At 44.1% G+C, this 18,590-nt stretch overlaps 1 protein-coding gene across 2 annotated transcripts in view; it reads left to right on the top strand.

The window, feature by feature from the left end:
- Window positions 1-18,590, top strand: part of CUBN (cubilin) — a 494,825-nt gene that overhangs the window by 250,813 nt on the left and 225,422 nt on the right. For both annotated transcript variants that reach the window (XM_033931276.1, XM_033931275.1), the window contains exon 32: window positions 16,598-16,754. In XM_033931276.1, the coding sequence (XP_033787167.1) occupies window positions 16,598-16,754 (157 nt within the window). The remainder of the gene's footprint in view (window positions 1-16,597; window positions 16,755-18,590) is intronic.

The following is an 18,590-nucleotide window of genomic DNA, read 5'->3' as shown; positions in this document are numbered from 1 at the left end:
CCTGTCCCCCCCCCTTGTAGGCCTGTCCCCCCCCTTGAAGGCCTGCCTGCCTGTCCCCCCCTGGAAGGCCTGCACCCCCTTGAAGGTCTGCACCCCCCCCGAAGACCTGCACCCCCCCTTGAAGGCCTGCCTGCCTGCCTGTCACCCCCCCTCCCCCTTGAAAGTCTGCCTGCCCGCCCGCCCCACCCTGAAGGCCTGATGCCCCGACCCACCCCGAAGGACCATTCGCCCCCCTGGCCTCCCCGCACTACCTATGAAACAGCCGCAGCAGGATCGCGACGTCAGCTATCTTTGCGCTGCTTAGGAGCTGCTTCCTGCGCCGGGCTACCTTAAGCTACTGCCCCCCCCACGCCCGAAGGACCGCTCGCCCCACTGACCTTCCAGCACACCTATGAAGCAGCCCGCAGCAGGATCGCGACGTCAGCAATCCCTCAGCTGCTTGGGCGCTGCTTCCTGCGCCGCGGTCCCGCCCCCTCCTCTGACGTCAGAGGAGGGACGGGACCGCGGCGCAGGAAGCAGCGCCCAAGCAGCTGAGGGATTGCTGACGTCGCGATCCTGCTGCGGGCTGCTTCATAGGTGTGCTGGAAGGTCAGTGGGGCGAGCGGTCCTTCGGGCGTGGGGGGGGACTGAGCGGCAAGGCCGGGAACACCCCCTCAGGGCTGGTACCCGGGGCGGCCCGCCCCCCCCCCCCCGCCCCCCCCTAGGTACGCCACTGATGTTATGTCATGTTATGACACCCTATGACTTTTTCTGTTTTATGCTTTACTGTTTGTATTTTTCATTTGATTTGATATGTTGTATCTTTATAAATTTTTTAAAAAATTTCAATAAATTATTTAATGCATAAATGCTCAGTGTTGGCGCCTCCAACTTGCACAAATGCTGCTGTTCTATAAACTCTGTGTGCCCTTGGTGCCTAATAGTAAGTGCCAAGTTAGAGACTGAAGGAGAATGCCTTGTTGCTGCTTGAATTTAGGCCTGCAGTTATAAAATTAATATGATCCACGTCATCTCCAGCTCTTCGGATGTACAATCATGGAGGGGCATAATCGAAAGGAACGTCTAAGTCCGTTTTTGTCCAAGTCGCAAGTTGTCCAAAGTAAAAAACAGCCTAGGGCACATTTTTGAAAAATACGTCCAAATTTTTTTTCGTTTCAAAAATCGTCTATGTATATGTCCTGCTGATCTGATCATCCAAGTCGCTAAATCGTCCATCTTTATACCACATTTTCGTCCAACTTTTCGTCCAAGTCAAAAACGCCTAGAACAAGCCCTGTTGGACGTAGGAGAGGTCTGCATAGTGATGGACTGAACACCCAGACATGGCACCTAAATACTGCGGTACCTTACAGGGCACTGCTGTGAACTTCACAAAAAGGGTGCCATATCATCATCTCACTATAGCTCCCTTATAGGTCATGGTGAGCCCCCAAACCACCTCCAAAATCCCCTAGACCCACTTATCTACCACCCCAATAGCCCTTATGGCTGCAGGAGCCACTTATATGCCAATACAAAAGGGTTTTGGGGGTGTATAGGGGAGTGCACATGTTTCAATATCAATGCAGTGATTACAGGGGCTTATGGGCATGGGTCCTCTTCTCCATGGGTCCCTAACCCATCCCCAAGACAGCTTAAGACACCTCTGTGCAGCACAACTAGGCTTTCCTATGCCAGGCTGCCAGGTGATGATGTTCTGGAGGCACAATTTTCAAGTTGTGATTAATATTTTTATGGGGGTGGGGGGGGTTGGTGATCACTGGGGTGATATGTATTATGTGTTTGCAGTGCTTAAGTGGTCACTTTAGGTGGGTTTTTGTGACTTAGACCATGTTTTAAATGGTCTAAGTCACAACGTCCAAGTTCCATCGATCCTGTGCTGTATAACTTTCGGTTATACATGTAGTACGACTAAGTGTAAGCCTGCCCACGTCCCACCCAAATCCTTGACACTCCTCCTGACCTGCCCTGTTTAGCTGTGGTCATTCAGTGGCACTATGAAGGCTTGGTCGTTTATAAATACGTCCAAAACCCGTTTTTTGACTGATGATCATCCAAGTGCCGACTTAGGCCGGTTTTTGGTTGTTTTTGTTTTTCAATTATGAGTCCCTTAGCATATAGCAGTAGGTTTGTCCGGTGGGCATGGAGTAGCATCCTTACTTTTAGATACAATTGCTTAATATCTTTCTGAGGCCAGGCTATTATTCCAATAATTGAAGAGTGCACAGAAATTAAAGGCTGGAGTGGAGCAGTAGGCCTAATGATTAGAGTAGCAATCTGTCCCTTGTAGTCTTGGGCAAGGCACTCCGCTTTGATTGTGAGCCCTTCAGAGCCTGGAAAATACCTACGGTACCTGACTGTTCACTGCTTCAGTAGCTTTTGGACTTTCGGATGGTGCATAAGAAATTAAATAACATTTTTAAATGCTTATATTTTATTCTTTGCTGTTAAAGCATAGAGAGGGTGGATAGGGACAGATTCTTCAGACTGAAGGGGACAACAGGTACGAGGGGGCATTCGGAGAAACTGAAGGGAGATAGGTTCAAAACAAATGCAAGGAAGTTTTTTTTTTCACCCAAAGGGTCGTGGACACTTGGAATGCGCTACCGGAGGAAGTGATCAGGCAGAGTACGGTAAAGGGATTCAAACAGGGATTGGACGGATTCTTGAGGGATAATGGGATCGTGGGATACTGAGAGAGGTGCTGGGATGTAGCACAAGTATAGAAAGCTAACCAGGTAATAAGTATAGAAACCCAACCAGGACGTGCATGTGCAAGACCGAAGGATTAGGACTTCGATGGGAAGATAGGACTTCAATGAGAAACCAAGGTGGCAAGGGGGCCCCTTCTGGTGATTCAGACAGGTCGTGACCTGTTTGGGCCGCCGCGGGAGCGGACTGCTGGGCAGGATGGACCTGTGGTCTGACCCGGCGGAGGCACTGCTTATGTTCTTATGTTCAATATCAATTTTGGTCTCCTGTGGTAGTCTTTGTAAATTATTTCTCTTATTACTCTGTGCTGAATTGTTGCATCTTACGCATATATAGTACACTCTCCTGCTCAGGATCTTGTATTTTGCGCCCTTTAGTCAGATAATTTTCCATTAAGACAAAAAATCTAAGGAAAACTGAAGGTCGCCATACTACATTTGTTCAAACCAAATGCTATCCTACTGTCACCAGGAAAACCTTTCATTATTCAGTGTTGTTCCACTAAATGACGATAACACATCATCTAAAAACAGTCATTTCAATGCTATCAGGGATGCATTAGTCCCCCTGGGATTAAGGCTAAATCCACAGCACAGCGAGTCAATAAAAGTCTGCAGTGGATTTAGTGCCAGCCAAAGCATAAGTGCTGATAATTAATCTTCCTGTAATATTCCACACTGGATCTTGATGTTGTGTGACAAATTGTCTATCTTCATAATTTGCTTGTAGTCTGCAGCATTTTCACAATGAACCTGTCCAGGGCTTCAAAGAAGGTCTGGACAGGTACCTGGAGGACAAAGGGATAGAGGGGTACAGATAAGAGTAGAGGTAAGGTTATAGGGATAGGATTAGAGGTAATTTATAAAATTAGTCAGAGACCACTGTTCAGGCAGTGGACCTGATGGGCCGCCGCGGGAGCGGACCGCTAGGCGAGATGGACCTCTGGTCTGCCTTAGCGGAGGCAACTTCTTATGTTCTTATGTTCATTGCTGGTGCTAATAGTGGTCTCAAACTTAAACCCTTTCCAGGCCACATTTTGGATTTGTAGGTAGTTGAAGGGCAACAGAAAAAATAGTTAATGTCTTATTAAAGAAATGACAATTTTTCATGAGGTAAAACTCTTTATAGTTTATAAATCTTCTTTCCCCCCAAAGGCCTGCATGTTCCCCCCTTCTTCGCAGCGTCCTTCAGCTTCCCCCCTGGCCTCCTGCTCTTACCTTCAGATAATTACCGCAGCTTGCAGAGAGGATCACCGATGCTGTAGCATTCCTTGCAGGCTGCCATTGACCTCCGTAGCACGTTCCCTCTGTCACGATCCCGCCCCTCCTCTGACTTCAGGGGCAGGATCATGGCAGAGGGAACGTGCTGCTGAGGATGACGGCAGACTGGAATGATCACTACAGCACTGGCAATCCTCTCTGCAGGCTGCGGTAATTATCTGAAGGTAAGAGTGGGAGGCCAGAGGGGAAACCGGAGGACGCTGCAAAGAGCGGGCAGCACTAGTACAGACCGCGGGCCGCAAAATAGTACCTGGCGGGCCGCATGTGGCTCGCGGGCTGCAAGTTTGAGACTACTGTGCTAATGTAACCCCTGCCTATAGCACTCCATGTTCTTTTATTATATTGATTGGGGCTCATTGCCAGCCTTACTTGACCCTATCTCCCAGGGAATATACCTCAAAGGAGAAACTAATGAATAAAGAAAAGATTATACTGATTTTTCACAAAATAGGAAATAGAGCTGACAACAGACTTATGATGGGAAGTGTCTCGTAGCTTTCCTTGTGTGAGATTTGAACCTTGGTCTTCCTAGCTCTCAGTCCCGCGCTCAAAACACTAGGCCAGTTCCTCTCCAGTGAAGACACACCCTTCGAACATCACAAAAACACCAGCTGACGCAGCAAGCCAGCAACAACTCATAAGACTCATTGGTATGTCAGATTGCACTCAGCTGCATTTTGGGCTCCTCGTTCCTGCATTTCCTGAAAGGATTGTAGGAACCAAGAGAAAGAGAAGCAAGCATGATGAGGTGGATGATTATCTTAAACAAAATTAGTATAATAAAATGGTGGTATAGTGTGAATAGAAACAAAACAAGGCACACATTTACATTTTCCATAAACATTATCTAGACATTTTAAAACAGCTTGTTTTCCCACCTAACTTCTCTCAGACTGAAGCGCTGTGCTGTTTTGTAAGCCCCATTACGTACACATACAAATATGATGCTTTGGAGAAGCCAATAAAAATAATTTCTAAAAAAACTGGCACAGATTGTGCTCCATTGCTTTGCCAAGGCCTCACTTAGAAATTTTCCCACAGTGGGATTTATTTGCACCATGTCAGATGATACTTCAGATTTTAATATTAAGAATCTCTTCTTTGCAGTTAATATCTGTTGAGCTGAGAATAACTTCTGCAAGAAAAAGGAAAATAATTGCTGCATAATTGTCTGCTAAATCTGAAGCTTCTTTTTGCATAGAACATAGAGAGTGGAACTGAGACATCCCAATTGGGGCATCCTCAATTCTGGTGATAGAGCTGTTTAAAAAAAAAAAAAAAAATAGTGGCATGAGTGGGAGAAAGCATTTTATAAATATAGTCATTGGAAAAATGAATGGCACAAACCTATCAAGTGACAGCACCTATACGTGGAAGTGGTAACTTTGCAGCTTCCATTCATGAATGCCAAGATTAGACATATAGCCACCCCATTTTACAAACCTATATATGCAAGAACATAAGAACATAAGAATTACCGCCGCTGGGTCAGACCAGTGGTCCATCGTGCCCAGCAGTCTGCTCACACGGCGGCCCTGAGACTAGCCCTATCTGAGCACATTCCGGTCCAGCCGGAACTTGTCTAACTTTGTCTTGAATCCCTGAAGCGTGTTTTCCCCTATGACAGACTTCGGAAGAGCGTTCCAGTTTTCCACCACTCTCTGGGTGAGGAAGAACTTCCTTAAGTTCTTACAGAATCTATTCCCTTTCAATTTTAGAGAGTGCCCTCTTGTTCTCCCTACCTTGGAGAAGGTGAACAACCTGTCCTTATCTACTAAGTCTATTTCCTTCAGTACCTTCAATATTTCGATCATGTCCCCTCTCAACCTCCTCTGTTCGAGGGAGAAAAGGCCCAGTTTCTCTAATCTTTCACTATACGGCAACTCCTCCAACCCTTTAACCATCTTAGTCGCTCTTCTCTGGACCCTTTTGAGTAGTACCGTGTCTTTCTTCATGTACGGTGACCAGTGCTGGACGCAGTACTCCAGGTTAGGGCGCACCATGGCCCAGTACAGCGGCATGATAACCTTCTCCGATCACTAGTGAGGCTGCAGTTTTAATGGGGTTGTGTGTTGGAGGTGGTTATAAACTATATGGAATTAAGAAGAGTGACCAGGAAGTGATGTCATAAGAGAGCTGATGCTGACGTGAGCAGAAAGTAGAAGATGCTGCTCGAATCAGCAAACATTTAAATATGTAAGTAGGGCGGGGGGAATGGTTGGAGACAAAGAGAGGCACTGGTGCCAGCACCCTTGCAAAGACAGCATCCAGGGCAGTTTGCACACACACCCTCCCCTTACTATGCCACTGTTCCCCCTTGCAGCTTCATGCTAATGAGTTATGCACACCGGTTACAGAATAAAGCTTGGCTGTTACATCCTTAACTTTCAATTACTGGCACCAATCACTCATGTAAGAGCAAGTTTTCTGTAACAAAAAACAGAACAAAAAAAGGATAAATAGAAAGAAGGGATAATTGAGGGAAAACATAAGTGTGGGGGGTGACAATATTACAATCTCTTAAGGGGAATGGGGGAGATAGGAATTGGATGAAACAGGAGGAAAAGTACAAAAAGAAGGCAGTGTGCCTGAGAATGGACATCCCAAAAAAACAGATAGGCAAGCCATCTGCAAAATCTGTAAGATCCAGTCCAAAACAGAACCAGCAGACCAGCATAAAAATACTGTATACAGTATAAATAAATTGTTTTATAGCAATGAACACTGACAATGGGAACAGGGAGGCTCATCCCAAAAAAAAGAAATTAAAAAAGCCATAATCCATAGAGGGAGAGTCAGGGTTCTCGGAAAGAAAAGCGCACTTTATGACATTTTAATGTTTAAAGGGAAGGTTCAGTCTTAACTGTCTTTTAAATGTGTTGCATTTCAGCCAATATACCCACCACCATCACCACCACACACACACACACAGCACTAAATACTCTAATGCTCATAGAATTCCTCTGAGCATCTGAGCATTTAGCGCTCCGGGCCATGGTAGAAACCTCTACCGCGGCTTGCTAAAAGAGAACCATAATTCTGTACTTGTTATCCCTTTATGCAACAGTAGATAAGAGTCAGTTTTTTCAGAGTTTGGATATATAGAAACATGATGGCAGATAAAGGCCAAATGTCCCATCTAGTCTGCCCATCCACAGTAACCATTATCTCTTTCTTTCTCCGAGAGATCCTACATGCCTATCCCAGGCCCTCTTGAATTCAGACACAGTACCTATCTTCACCACATCTTCCGGGAGACTGTTCCATGCATCTACCACCCTTTCTGTAAAAAAGTATTTCCTTAGATTACTTCGGAGCCTATCACCTTTTAACTTCATCCTACGCCCTCTCATTCCTTTTAAATGAAAGAGACTTGACTCAAGCGCATTTACATTACATAGGTATTTAAACGTCTCTATCATATCTTCCCTCTCCTGCCTTTTCCCCAAATTATACAAAGTGAGATCTTTAAGTCTGTTCCCATATGCCTTATCACGAAGACCACACACCATTTTAGTAGCCTTCCTCTGGACCGACTCCATCCTTTTTATATCTTTTTGAAGGTGCGGTCTCCAGAGTCTTATACAGAGGTATCAATACCTCCTTTTTCCTACTAGCCATACCTATCCCTATGCAACCTAGCATCCTTCTAGCTTTCGCCATCACCTTTTCAACCTGTTTGGCCACCTTAAGATCATCACATATAATCACACCCAAGTCCTGCTCTTCTGTCGTGCACATACGTTCTTCAACCTCTAAACTGTACCGTTCCTTCGGGTTTTTGCTGCTCAAATGCATGACCTTGCATATGAATTTAGTTGGACATGTGGCACTTTCATAATGTTGACAGAATAGGGTAATTATAGGCAGTGGCGTACCAAGCATATGTGACACCCGTGACCCATCATTTTTTGACACCCCCCATCTATATGAAAAATATGATTTTTAGTAACAATCCACATTTCGCACAAGAGTGTACCTAGGAAAAGGCAGCATCTTAAACACTGCAGTGAGCACTAGAACACTAACACATACATTGTAAAACTAAACAAGCCAGATCCCGCACAGTCAATTGATCCTGCAGTCAATGCCAACTGAAAACTATGTTCTTTTCATACACACAGAACAGAGATACACCCTCGCCCAATATGGAACAATCACAAACTAAAAATAGAAATATGTAGACAAAAGTTAAACTGAACAGCCAAGAACCAGACTCTGCATACAATGCAATACCACAGCACCACAAAAACAGTAACACATGTCCTCTAATATTGTGCAAAATATAAAGACAATAGATGTAAATTTGAAAAAACTGATACATAACAATCACCACTTTACAAATTAACAAATAAAAATAAAACAAATAATGAGAAATAAGAAAATACAATTTTATTGGACTAATCCCTGTAAGCTTGGTCCCCATCCCCGCAAAACACCTGGTTCCATCCACACAAGCCTTGAATTGTTTTATATTGAACTTATTATATTAAAGTATAAAAAGAAACAATATTCTGTACAATTGTCAATTTATAAATCAGCTGGTCCAACTAGAGGTAAGCCAAGAGGATGTCCTCAGGCAGATAGACAGACTAAAGAGCGACAAATCGCCAGGTCCGGACGGCATTCACCCAAGGGTACTCAAGGAACTAAGGAACGTAATAGCAGAGCCACTTCGCCAAATATGTAACCTATCCTTAAAAACTGGAGAGATCCCGGAGGATTGGAAAATTGCAAATGTCACACCCATCTTCAAGAAGGGTTCAAGGGGGGACCCAGGGAACTACAGGCCGGTGAGCTTGACCTCGGTCCCGGGAAAAATGATGGAAGCAATGATTAAGGACAGTATCTGTGAACACATAGAAAACAATGGACAGCTAAAGTCGAGCCAGCACGGCTTCTGCAAGGGTAGGTCATGCCTCACAAACTTATTGTACTTCTTTGAGGGGGTAAACAGACAGGTGGATAAAGGGGAATCCATTGACATCATTTACCTTGACTTTCAAAAAGCCTTTGACAAGGTACCGCACGAAAGACTGCTTAAAAAGCTGTGGAGACACGGGGTGCAAGGGGAGGTCCACCGATGGATCAAAAACTGGCTGGCAGACAGGAAACAGAGGGTTGGAGTGAAGGGCCATTACTCAGACTGGCATGGGGTCACGAGCGGAGTTCCGTAGGGGTCGGTGCTGGGACCGCTCCTGTTCAATATATTTATTAATGACCTGGAGGCGGGAACAAATTGCGAAGTTATTAAATTTGCGGATGACACCAAACTCTACCGCAGGGTTGAAACCATGGAAGACTGCGAAGATCTGCAAAGGGACCTAACGACGCTAGAAGAATGGGCCAAAAAATGGAAAATGAACTTTAATGTAGTGAAATGCAAGGTCATGCATGTAGGGAAAAAGAACCCGATGTTCAGCTACAAAATGGGAGGATCACTGCTAGGGGTAAGTAACCTTGAAAGAGACCTGGGAGTGATGGTGGACAAGTCTTTAAAGGCGTCGGCACAGTGCACCACAGCCTCAAGAAAAGCAAACAAAATGTTGGGTATCATTAAGAAGGGTATCACGACCAGGACAAAGGAGGTCATCCTGCCACTGTATCGTGCAATGGTGCGACCGCATCTGGAGTACTGTGTCCAATATTGGTCGCCGTACCTCAAAAAGGACATGGCGGTACTTGAGGGAGTCCAGAGAAGAGCAACTAAACTGATAAGAGGTATGGAAAACCTCTCATGTACTGACAGACTGAAAAAGCTGGGGCTGTTCTCCCTGGAAAAGCGGAGACTTAGAGGAGACATGATAGAAACCTTCAAGATCCTGAAGGGTATAGAAAAAGTAGACAGGGACAGATTTTTCAGATTACGGGGAACCACAAGTACAAGGGGGCACTCGGAAAAATTAAAAGGAGACAGGTTTAAAACAAATGCCAGAAAGTTCTTTTTCACCCAGAGGGTGGTGGACACATGGAACGCGCTTCCGGAGGCTGTGATAGGCCGGAGCACGTTACAAGGCTTCAAAGAAGGTTTGGATAGGTTCCTAGAGGATAAAGGAATTGAAGGGTACAGATAAGAGTAGCGGTAGGTTATAGGGATAGTCTGGGACCATTGCTCAGGCAATGGGCCTGATGGGCCGCTGCGGGAGCGGACCGCTGGGCGAGATGGACCTCTGGTCTGCCTCAGCGGAGGCAACTTCTTATGTTCTTATGTTCTTATCTTCTCCCCACTTTCTCTACCCCATTTCCCTTCAGCGTCCTCAGCCCACTCTCTCTCCACTTTCCTCAGCGCACGCACATAAAAACAAGCAAGTAATTTTATATCATTGTCATTCTATTCATTCATAGAAATTAAAGTCTAAATAATGCCAGTCACATAACAAAACACGATTTTACAAAAATAATCCCCTGCACAGTCAAGCCTGCAAGGATTACAAGATGTCTTTCAACAGCTCCCCTCCCTCCCTCCCACTTAACTTTGTAGCCAAGTCAAAATGATGTACCAACAATAAAATTTTAAAATCACAAAGCACACTGTACGCAGAGAAAATGTTAATTATAATTTATATTCTGCGGGTTTTCAAAGAGGTCAAGGCAAATGACATTATGCAATGTCACCTCAGTAACAACTATACAAAAATAGACAAATATACCCCCTCCTTTTTTACTAAATCATGATAGTGGTTTTTAGCGCAGGGAGCTGCGCTGAATGCCCCATGCTGCTCTTGACGCTCATAGGCTCCCTGCGCTAAAAACCGCTATTAAGGTTTAGTAAAAGGGGGCCATAGTGCAAAATATAGACAGCATTTTAAATTCTCAAAACGGACACATTTTGATTACTAAATTGAAAATAAAATCATTTTTCCTACCTTTGTTTGGTAATTTCATCAGTCTCTGGTTACACTTTATTCTTCTGACTGTGCATCCAATATTTCTTCCCTTCTTTCAGCCTCCTGTATTCTTCCTCTCCTCCAGACCTCATTCCATCCCCCAACTTTTTCTTTATTTCACCCTGCCCCTTCTTTCTTTCTCTCTCCTTGCCCCCTTTCTTTCTCTATGTCTGTCTTTCTCTCTCTCCGTGCCCTATTTTTTTCTTTCTTTCTTTGTTTCACCCTGCTCCTTCTTTCTTTCTCTCTCCATGCCCCCTTTCTTTCTATATGTTTGTCTTTCTCTCTCTCCGTGCCCCATTTTTTCTTTCTTTCTTTGTTTCACCCTGCCCCCTTCTTTCTTTCTCTCTCCATGCCCCCTTTCTTTCTCTATATGTCTTTCTCTCTCTCTGTGCCCCATTTCTTTCTGTGTTTCACCCTGCCCCCTTCTTTCTTTCTCTCTCCATGCCCCCTATCTTTCTGTATATCTGTCTTTCTCTCTCTCCGTGCCCTATTTCTTTCTTTGTTTCACCCTGCCCCTATCTTTCTTTCTCTCTCCATGCTCCCTTTCTTTCTCTATGTCTGTCTTTCTCTCTCTGTGCCACATTTCTTTCTTTCACCCTGCCCCCTTCTTTCTTTCTCTCTCCATGCCCCCTTTCTTTCTCTATGTCTGTCTTTCTCTCTCTCCGTGCCCCATTTTTTCTTTCTTTCTTTCTTTGTTTCACCCTGCCCCCTTTCTTTCTTTCTCTCTCTCTCCATGCCCCCTTTCTTTCTCTATGTCTGTCTTTCTCTCTCTCCGTGCCCCATTTTTTTCTTTCATTGTTTCACCCTGCCCCCTTTCTTTCTTTCTCCCTGCCCTTCTCAATGCCACTGCCATTGGGAAACATGCTGCTGCCACCGCTGCCGGAGAAAGACTGCCACTGTCGCCATTGGGAACAGGCGCCGAGTTCTCCCTCCCTGTTTTTCTTCCCCTGGGGCCGACCAACTCTCCCTGCCCGACGTCAATTCTAACGTCGGAGAGGACGTTCCGGGCCAGCCAGGCAGCAATTGGCTGGCCCAGAATGTCCTCTCTGATGTCAGAATTGACGTTGGGTGGCGAGAGTTGGTCGGCCCTGTGGGGAAGTAAAGCAGGGAGAACTTGATGCCGGCTTATTTCCGATGGCAGCAGTGGAAGCCTATTCCCCAGCGGCAGCCTATTCCCCGGTGGGTGGCCAGCTGTGCACCCCCTTGGGGCGTGCACCCGGGGCTGACCGCTCCCCCTTGGTACCCCACTGATGATAGGCGACTAAAGATACCTTTACCATGTTCTGTTAACTTTATTCTGCCATTTTTGTCAGATAATGTTTTGCCATGTTATCATTTATGCTTGCCACCGCTTCATATAAATATACTTTACACTTCTCCCTCCGTATTCGCTGTGATAGGGGATTAACAGAATCGCAAATACAGAAAAACCGCAAATAACTTTTTCATATGTTATTCGCTGTTTTCTATTAAAAACCATTGTGAATATGGTGAAACTGCGAATAACGTGGTGGGAGACCTGGCCTGTTTCTGAAGGAGAAGCAAAACACGGTGAAGAAAGTGCTGGGGATCGGTGATTTTCTCTGTAAATATTTGGAATCAGCGATTTCTCTATGCAAGTTGATGTAATTTGGGGGGAGGAGCCAGCAATCTAAAAACCGTGAATAATCGAAACTGTGAATACTGAAACCGCGAATACGGAGGGAGAAGTGTATTATGTATGTAAAATTGTAACGCATTCTGTGCTTTTCTGGGAGGATGGGATATATAATATACCACATAATAAATAAATATAATGAAACTAATGAGGTGTTCACCTCAAATAAGTAGCCACACTCTACTGCCCTCTTCCTTCACATAAGCCCATTGGTAAAGTGAAGCAACTAAGGAAAACCATTTTTACAAAAAATCTGCAAGCAGATGCTAAGCAGTGGATGACAAAGCACGTAAAAGAAATCTCTGCATGTTTTCATTTCCTCTCCTGTGGCAGAAATGGTAGATGTGACTAATGCATTCATATCCACCCTTTCTTGCTTATCTGTTTAGAAATTTTTGCAGGTTGTTTCTGTTCCTCTGGGGACTTCCCTCAAACCAGAATCCTTTCCCTTTTGTAATATCCGCCAACACCCATCAGATTGTTTCCTTCGTGCACAAAAAGTATCAAAAAGTGCACGCTGAAATTATTAATTTAGCAAAGGAAACAATTTTTCATTTCTGACATTTTAGGAAAACACTTGACAATAGAAGTGCTGATTTTTACTGTGTTGTATTTTTAATCTAACGCAGAGAGGGGGAATGCTGAACATTTGGAGTCCTAAAATATGTGTTTGTAACAGCCTGTAACTTTTTGACTTTGTTCATCCTGAACTTTGTAGATTACTGGGGTTAGAGAGAATGGGGACAGAGGAGTTAGCAGAAGGAATTTCATTCACTGTTTTCTGTTTCATAGAAAAACAAGGAGAAGCGGTGTCCCTTGTGGCAAGCAACAGAAACCAAAATGAAGTGGGCCACATAAAAGTTCAGGATTCTTGTAGACTTTAATCCACCGTAAGAAAATCACGATTCATCTATGTGCTGAATACAATCACATAAAATATTCAGCACATTGATGGACTGTGATTTTCTTATGGTGACTTTTACGTGTCCCTCTTTATTTTGGTTTCTGGGTCATTGATAGGGTTACTGGACGTCCAGATTTCCACGGACATATCCTCCTTTTGAGGACACGTCCAGGGGTCCAAATGGCTTTTCAAAACCTGGCACTTTGTCTGGGTTTTGAAAAGCTTTCCTTCGGGTAGGAGGGCATCCGCACATGTACGAATGTCCTGCCCAACGAGAGCAGGCAGTGGGAGGCAGGCTTGGGGGTGTGATGGGGTGGAACTGGGGCATGATGGGGCAGGGATGGGTGGGACTGAGCAGGCCTAGGGACATGTCTAGGGGTCCAGATTTTCCAGGTCTAGGGGGTCCAGATTTTCATAAAGCCAGAAATGTCAGGGTGATAAGCTAAACCCTTTACTATTGTGTTTATATCTACCTGACACCAGATGGAGCTTTGGAAAACAAAGGAGAGCTCTGAAAATTGGCGAGCTCATAGTAATGCTGGTTTAAATGATCAGTATTCTCAGTGGAGAAGGGTAAATAGTGGGGATTCCATAGGGGCTTGTGCTGGGACCGCTGCTTTTTAACATATTTATCAATGATCTAGAGATGGGAATAACTAGTAAGATAATTAAATTTGCTGATGACAAAAAATTGTTAAATTTATTTATTACATTTTCTATACTGTTCTTCCAGGGGAGCTTAGAATGGTTTACAAGAATTTATTCAGGTTCTCAGGCATTGTTCCCTGTCTGTCCTGGTGGGCTCACAATCTATCTGATGTACCTGGGGCAATGGGGGGATTAAGTGACTTGCCCAGAGACCCAAGGAGCAGCATGGGTTTGACCACACAACCTCAGAATGCTGAGGCTTCAGCTTTGACCACTGTGCCACACTCTCCCCCTTGCAAGTGGATTGTGAAAAATTGCAAGAGGACCTTGTGAGACTGGGCATCAAAATGGTAGATGACGTTTAATTTGAGCAAGTGCAAAGAGATGCATGTGAGGAATCAGAAACCCAAACTATAGTACTGGCTACTTTTTAAATCTCGAGTAGTGTTTAAGGTGTTGGTATTGATTTTTCAAGCAATTCACTGAGGGATACTGTGGTACCTTTTATATGCAATGACATTACATCAACCCTGTCGATCCTTAAGATCGTAGAACACAATGCATTTATCTGTTGATGAGTTACAGCATGTGAGGTATGCTAGTATCAGAGCTATGGCTAGTTTGGTGGCAGAGATGAAGATTTTGGAATAATCTGGCTGGACAATTGAGAATGAATAATAACTTTCAGAATTTTAAAAACTTATTAAAACATCTCTTTTTATAGAAGTTTTTTAAGTGGTTATGAAGAACAGTCAACCGAGAGAGAGAGAGAGAGAGAGAGTCGATGGTTCAGGAACCGGTATACCCAAAGGATACCTTACAGGAAGATAGAGGGGAAGACTCACCAATTCACAGGCAAGACAGATCGAAAGGGACACAGGAGGAAGGAAATGCAAGAAAGGAACAGGCCACAAACTCATGTGTATGTACACGAACACAAGGAGCCTAAGGAATAAGATGGGTGAATTAGAAGCTATGGCACAAAGGGATAACGTGGACATCATCGGCATCATGGAGACATGGTGGACTGAGGAAAATGTCTGGGATACTGTGCTACCGGGATACAAACTATACTGCAGAGACACAGTGGCTCAATAAGGTGGGAGCATTGCCATATACATCAAAGAGGGAATTGAATCTACTGGAGAGAACACACCACAACAGACGGATAAGCTAGAGTCTCTATGGGTCAAAATTCCAGGAACAAATGGACTGGAAATGAAGATCGGCATCTGCTACCGACCCCCCAGGGCAGTCTGAAGAAATTGATGGAGAAATGATGGATGAGATTAAACGCAACTGCAAGGGAGGCAACGCAGTTATCAAGGATGACTTCAACTATCCGGTGATAGACTGGAACTTAGGCACTTCCGGCTGCATTAGAGAGACCAAGTTCCTGGATGCTGTAGGCGATTGCTTCCTGGAACAACTTGTCAAGGAAAATACGAGAGGAAATGCAATTCTGGACTTCATTCTAAATGGACTTCGAGGACCAGCACAAGGTGTAGAAGTAGAAGGGACACTGGGAAACTACGATCACAACATGATCCGCTTCGACCTGGACACAGGGGCGAAACATCGGTCTAGAACGACGTCCACGGCACTGAACTTCCGAAAAGGGAATTACGAAGGAATGGGACTCATGGTGGGGAAGAAGATTAAGAAGAGGATAAGCAATGTAAAAACGCTAGAGCAAGCTTGGTCCCTTTTTAAGGACACAGTCACCAAGGTGCAAAATCTATATATACTGTGTATCAACAAGGAATCCAAGAGGAAAAAGAACAAGGAACTGGCGTGGCTCACTGTAGCGGTGAAGGAAGCAATCAGAGACAAGAAAACTTAGTTTAAGGAATGGAAAAGGTCAAAAATGGATGAAAACTGGAAAAGACACAAACAGCATCAATGCAGGTGCCATAAAGTGGTAAAAGGGGCCAAAAGAGACTATGAGGAAAAATAGCTAAGGAGGTGGAACACTTCAAGCAGTTCTTTTGATATATAAAGGGGAAACGACCCACGAAGGAAGTGATGGGATCGTTGGATGACCGTGGAATAAAGGAGGATAAAGCAATCGCCGACAAACTGAACACATTTTTTGCGATCCGTGAGGTTTTGTGGGCTTTAATGTAATGTAATGTAATATAATGATTAACCCTTAAACGAGAAAGAAGGATCCTGAAACTCTATTGTCTTCACTGTTTGTGCTTTGGAGGTTTGAATGTATTTTTATATGCTTTTACTATGTGTGCCACTTTTGGTAACTATCTCCCCCTTTTACTAAGCCATGGTAGAGATTTCTACCTCAGCCCAGAGACCTAAATGCTTCAACATTGCTCTGACTCTCATAGGAATTCTATGAGCATTGGAGCATTTAATGCTCCAGGCCATGGTAGAACCCTCTACCATGGCTTAATTAAAGGTGGGTTATATTTTGATCAGGAAAGATTTTTTTTTTTTTTTTAAATTAATCTATTGACATTGTGTTCTAATGTGTTGCTCTTTTTTTTTACAGGTGTTTGATGGGGAAAATGGTGAAGCCCCTCTTCTTGCCAGGTTGTGTGGAGGAGACCACCCTAGTGCAATCATATCCTCTCAAAATACTATGTATATCCGTTTGAATTCTGACAGCAGCGTCCAGCACAGGGGCTTTAGTGCTCGCTTTACGGAAGGCAAGTTCCTCAGTGCATGCAACATTTCCCGCTATCCATTGTAGTTCTGATTTTTTTTGGTTGGACAGGCTTAAAGGGCCATGCTGGTCTTCACTTGCCATCATTTGGTACGTTACTATGTTCACACACACACACACACTATAAATCTTTGAGGGAGTCATACAAACAAAAACTAAAGTCACTGAAATAGTGTTTTGCAAAACAAAGCACAAAATACTGCAAGAGAGAATCCTTGTAGGCCGTGAAAGAAGGGAGAAAATAGAAGGCAATCAATATAGAATCCAAAACTTCTAACTTGTAAATTTATCAATATATAATGAATATCATTTCAATCAAACAAAAATGTGGATTACCAAGATACTTAAAGCCCAATATTCAGTTGTTGTGGCAGTGGTGATGGCAACCATGTTAAACACCAACACATGTTTATATTAATACATATATTTAGCACCATTGCATATATATAGTCAATTGCACTGAATGTATGTACAATGTAGTTACTGCTGCCATGGTTATATATTTAGGGGTTGTTTTTCAAACCTGTAGTAAAAATAGGTCTTCGCATACCCTTACACTGGTGTAAGGAGGGGCCTTAGGCGCCTGGGCCAATCAGGCCTTAAGCCCCTCCCCGGTGTATCCCACAATGCACAGGGAAGGGGCAGGCCCATCTCATTTCAATGGAGGCGGGCCTGCCAGCTGAACAGTAGGAAGACCCGTCTTTCTGGCCAACATTTAAGGTTAGTGGAGGAGGAATCCGAGGGTAGAAGGGGAGGGGGGTCCACATGTGAGGGGGTCCATGCATGGGGGGGGTCTTCTGGCAGGAGGGGTTGGGCTGCCTCTTGACGTCAATCTTTAGGGGGATGGGGGGACTTCTGGCAGGAGGGGTTGGACACCCTCCTGTCAGTGATCGTCAGGAGGGTCTTCCAGTAGGACAGATTGGGCACCATCCTGCTGGGGATTGTTGGGGAGGGCTGGGGGTCTTCTGGCAGGAGAGGTTGGGCACCCTCCTGCTGGCGATCATTGGGGATGGGTCTTCCAGGGATTTAGCTTGATAATATCTGATAAGAGAGAACGTTGTATTTAAAAGGAATATGGTAAAAAACAAAATAGGCAGAATGTGTTCAGCTTTTAGAAGAGGAATGACGATAAAGTAGTCTAGACGATAAAGTGTTTTGAACTAGTTGTAACTGATGTAGCTGGTACCCTTGGAAGACCGATGAGAATAGAGTTACAGTAGTCTAATTTAGACAATACCAAGAAATGTATTAGGATACGAAGAGAACTTAATTGAAGAAATGAATGAATAGACTGGATTTGATGAAGAGCGAAAAAAGAAGAATCCACCTTCAAGATGTGCAAATGAAAGGTTAAAGCATTATCAACTCCTAGAATCTTAGTCGTTGTTGAAAATTGTAAAAGGACTCTTTTCATACTAAAGTTTAAGGACTTAACTGGTGAAATCCTTGAGGGAAAACCCATTACTGCAGTTTTTTGAGAATTAACTTTTAACTTGTTTATTATAAGCCAATCTGCAATTGTGTCCAGTTTCTCAGAGATAATGAATAGTTGGATGATGAATGAGAGTCTAGTGGTAAAATTAGCTGGATGTCATCAGCCTAAATGAAAAAAATAAACCAAAGACTGAAGAAGAGTGAGGGGAGCAATTAGATATTTAAGAGAATAGGTCTCAATACAGAGGCCTGTGGTACACCGGATTGAAGTAAGTGAGAACTAGAGAAAGTGTTGGAATGGTGAACTAAATATGTACGATTAGATAGGTAGGATTGAAACCATCGAAAGGCAGACCCTTTGATTTGTATTTCTTCCAGTCAACTG

Source organism: Geotrypetes seraphini, chromosome 2 (genome assembly GCF_902459505.1).
Source record: "Geotrypetes seraphini chromosome 2, aGeoSer1.1, whole genome shotgun sequence".
Taxonomy (NCBI): domain Eukaryota; kingdom Metazoa; phylum Chordata; class Amphibia; order Gymnophiona; family Dermophiidae; genus Geotrypetes; species Geotrypetes seraphini.
The sequence above is the reverse complement of the archived record's forward strand: the minus strand, read 5'-3'. Positions and strand labels throughout refer to the sequence as shown.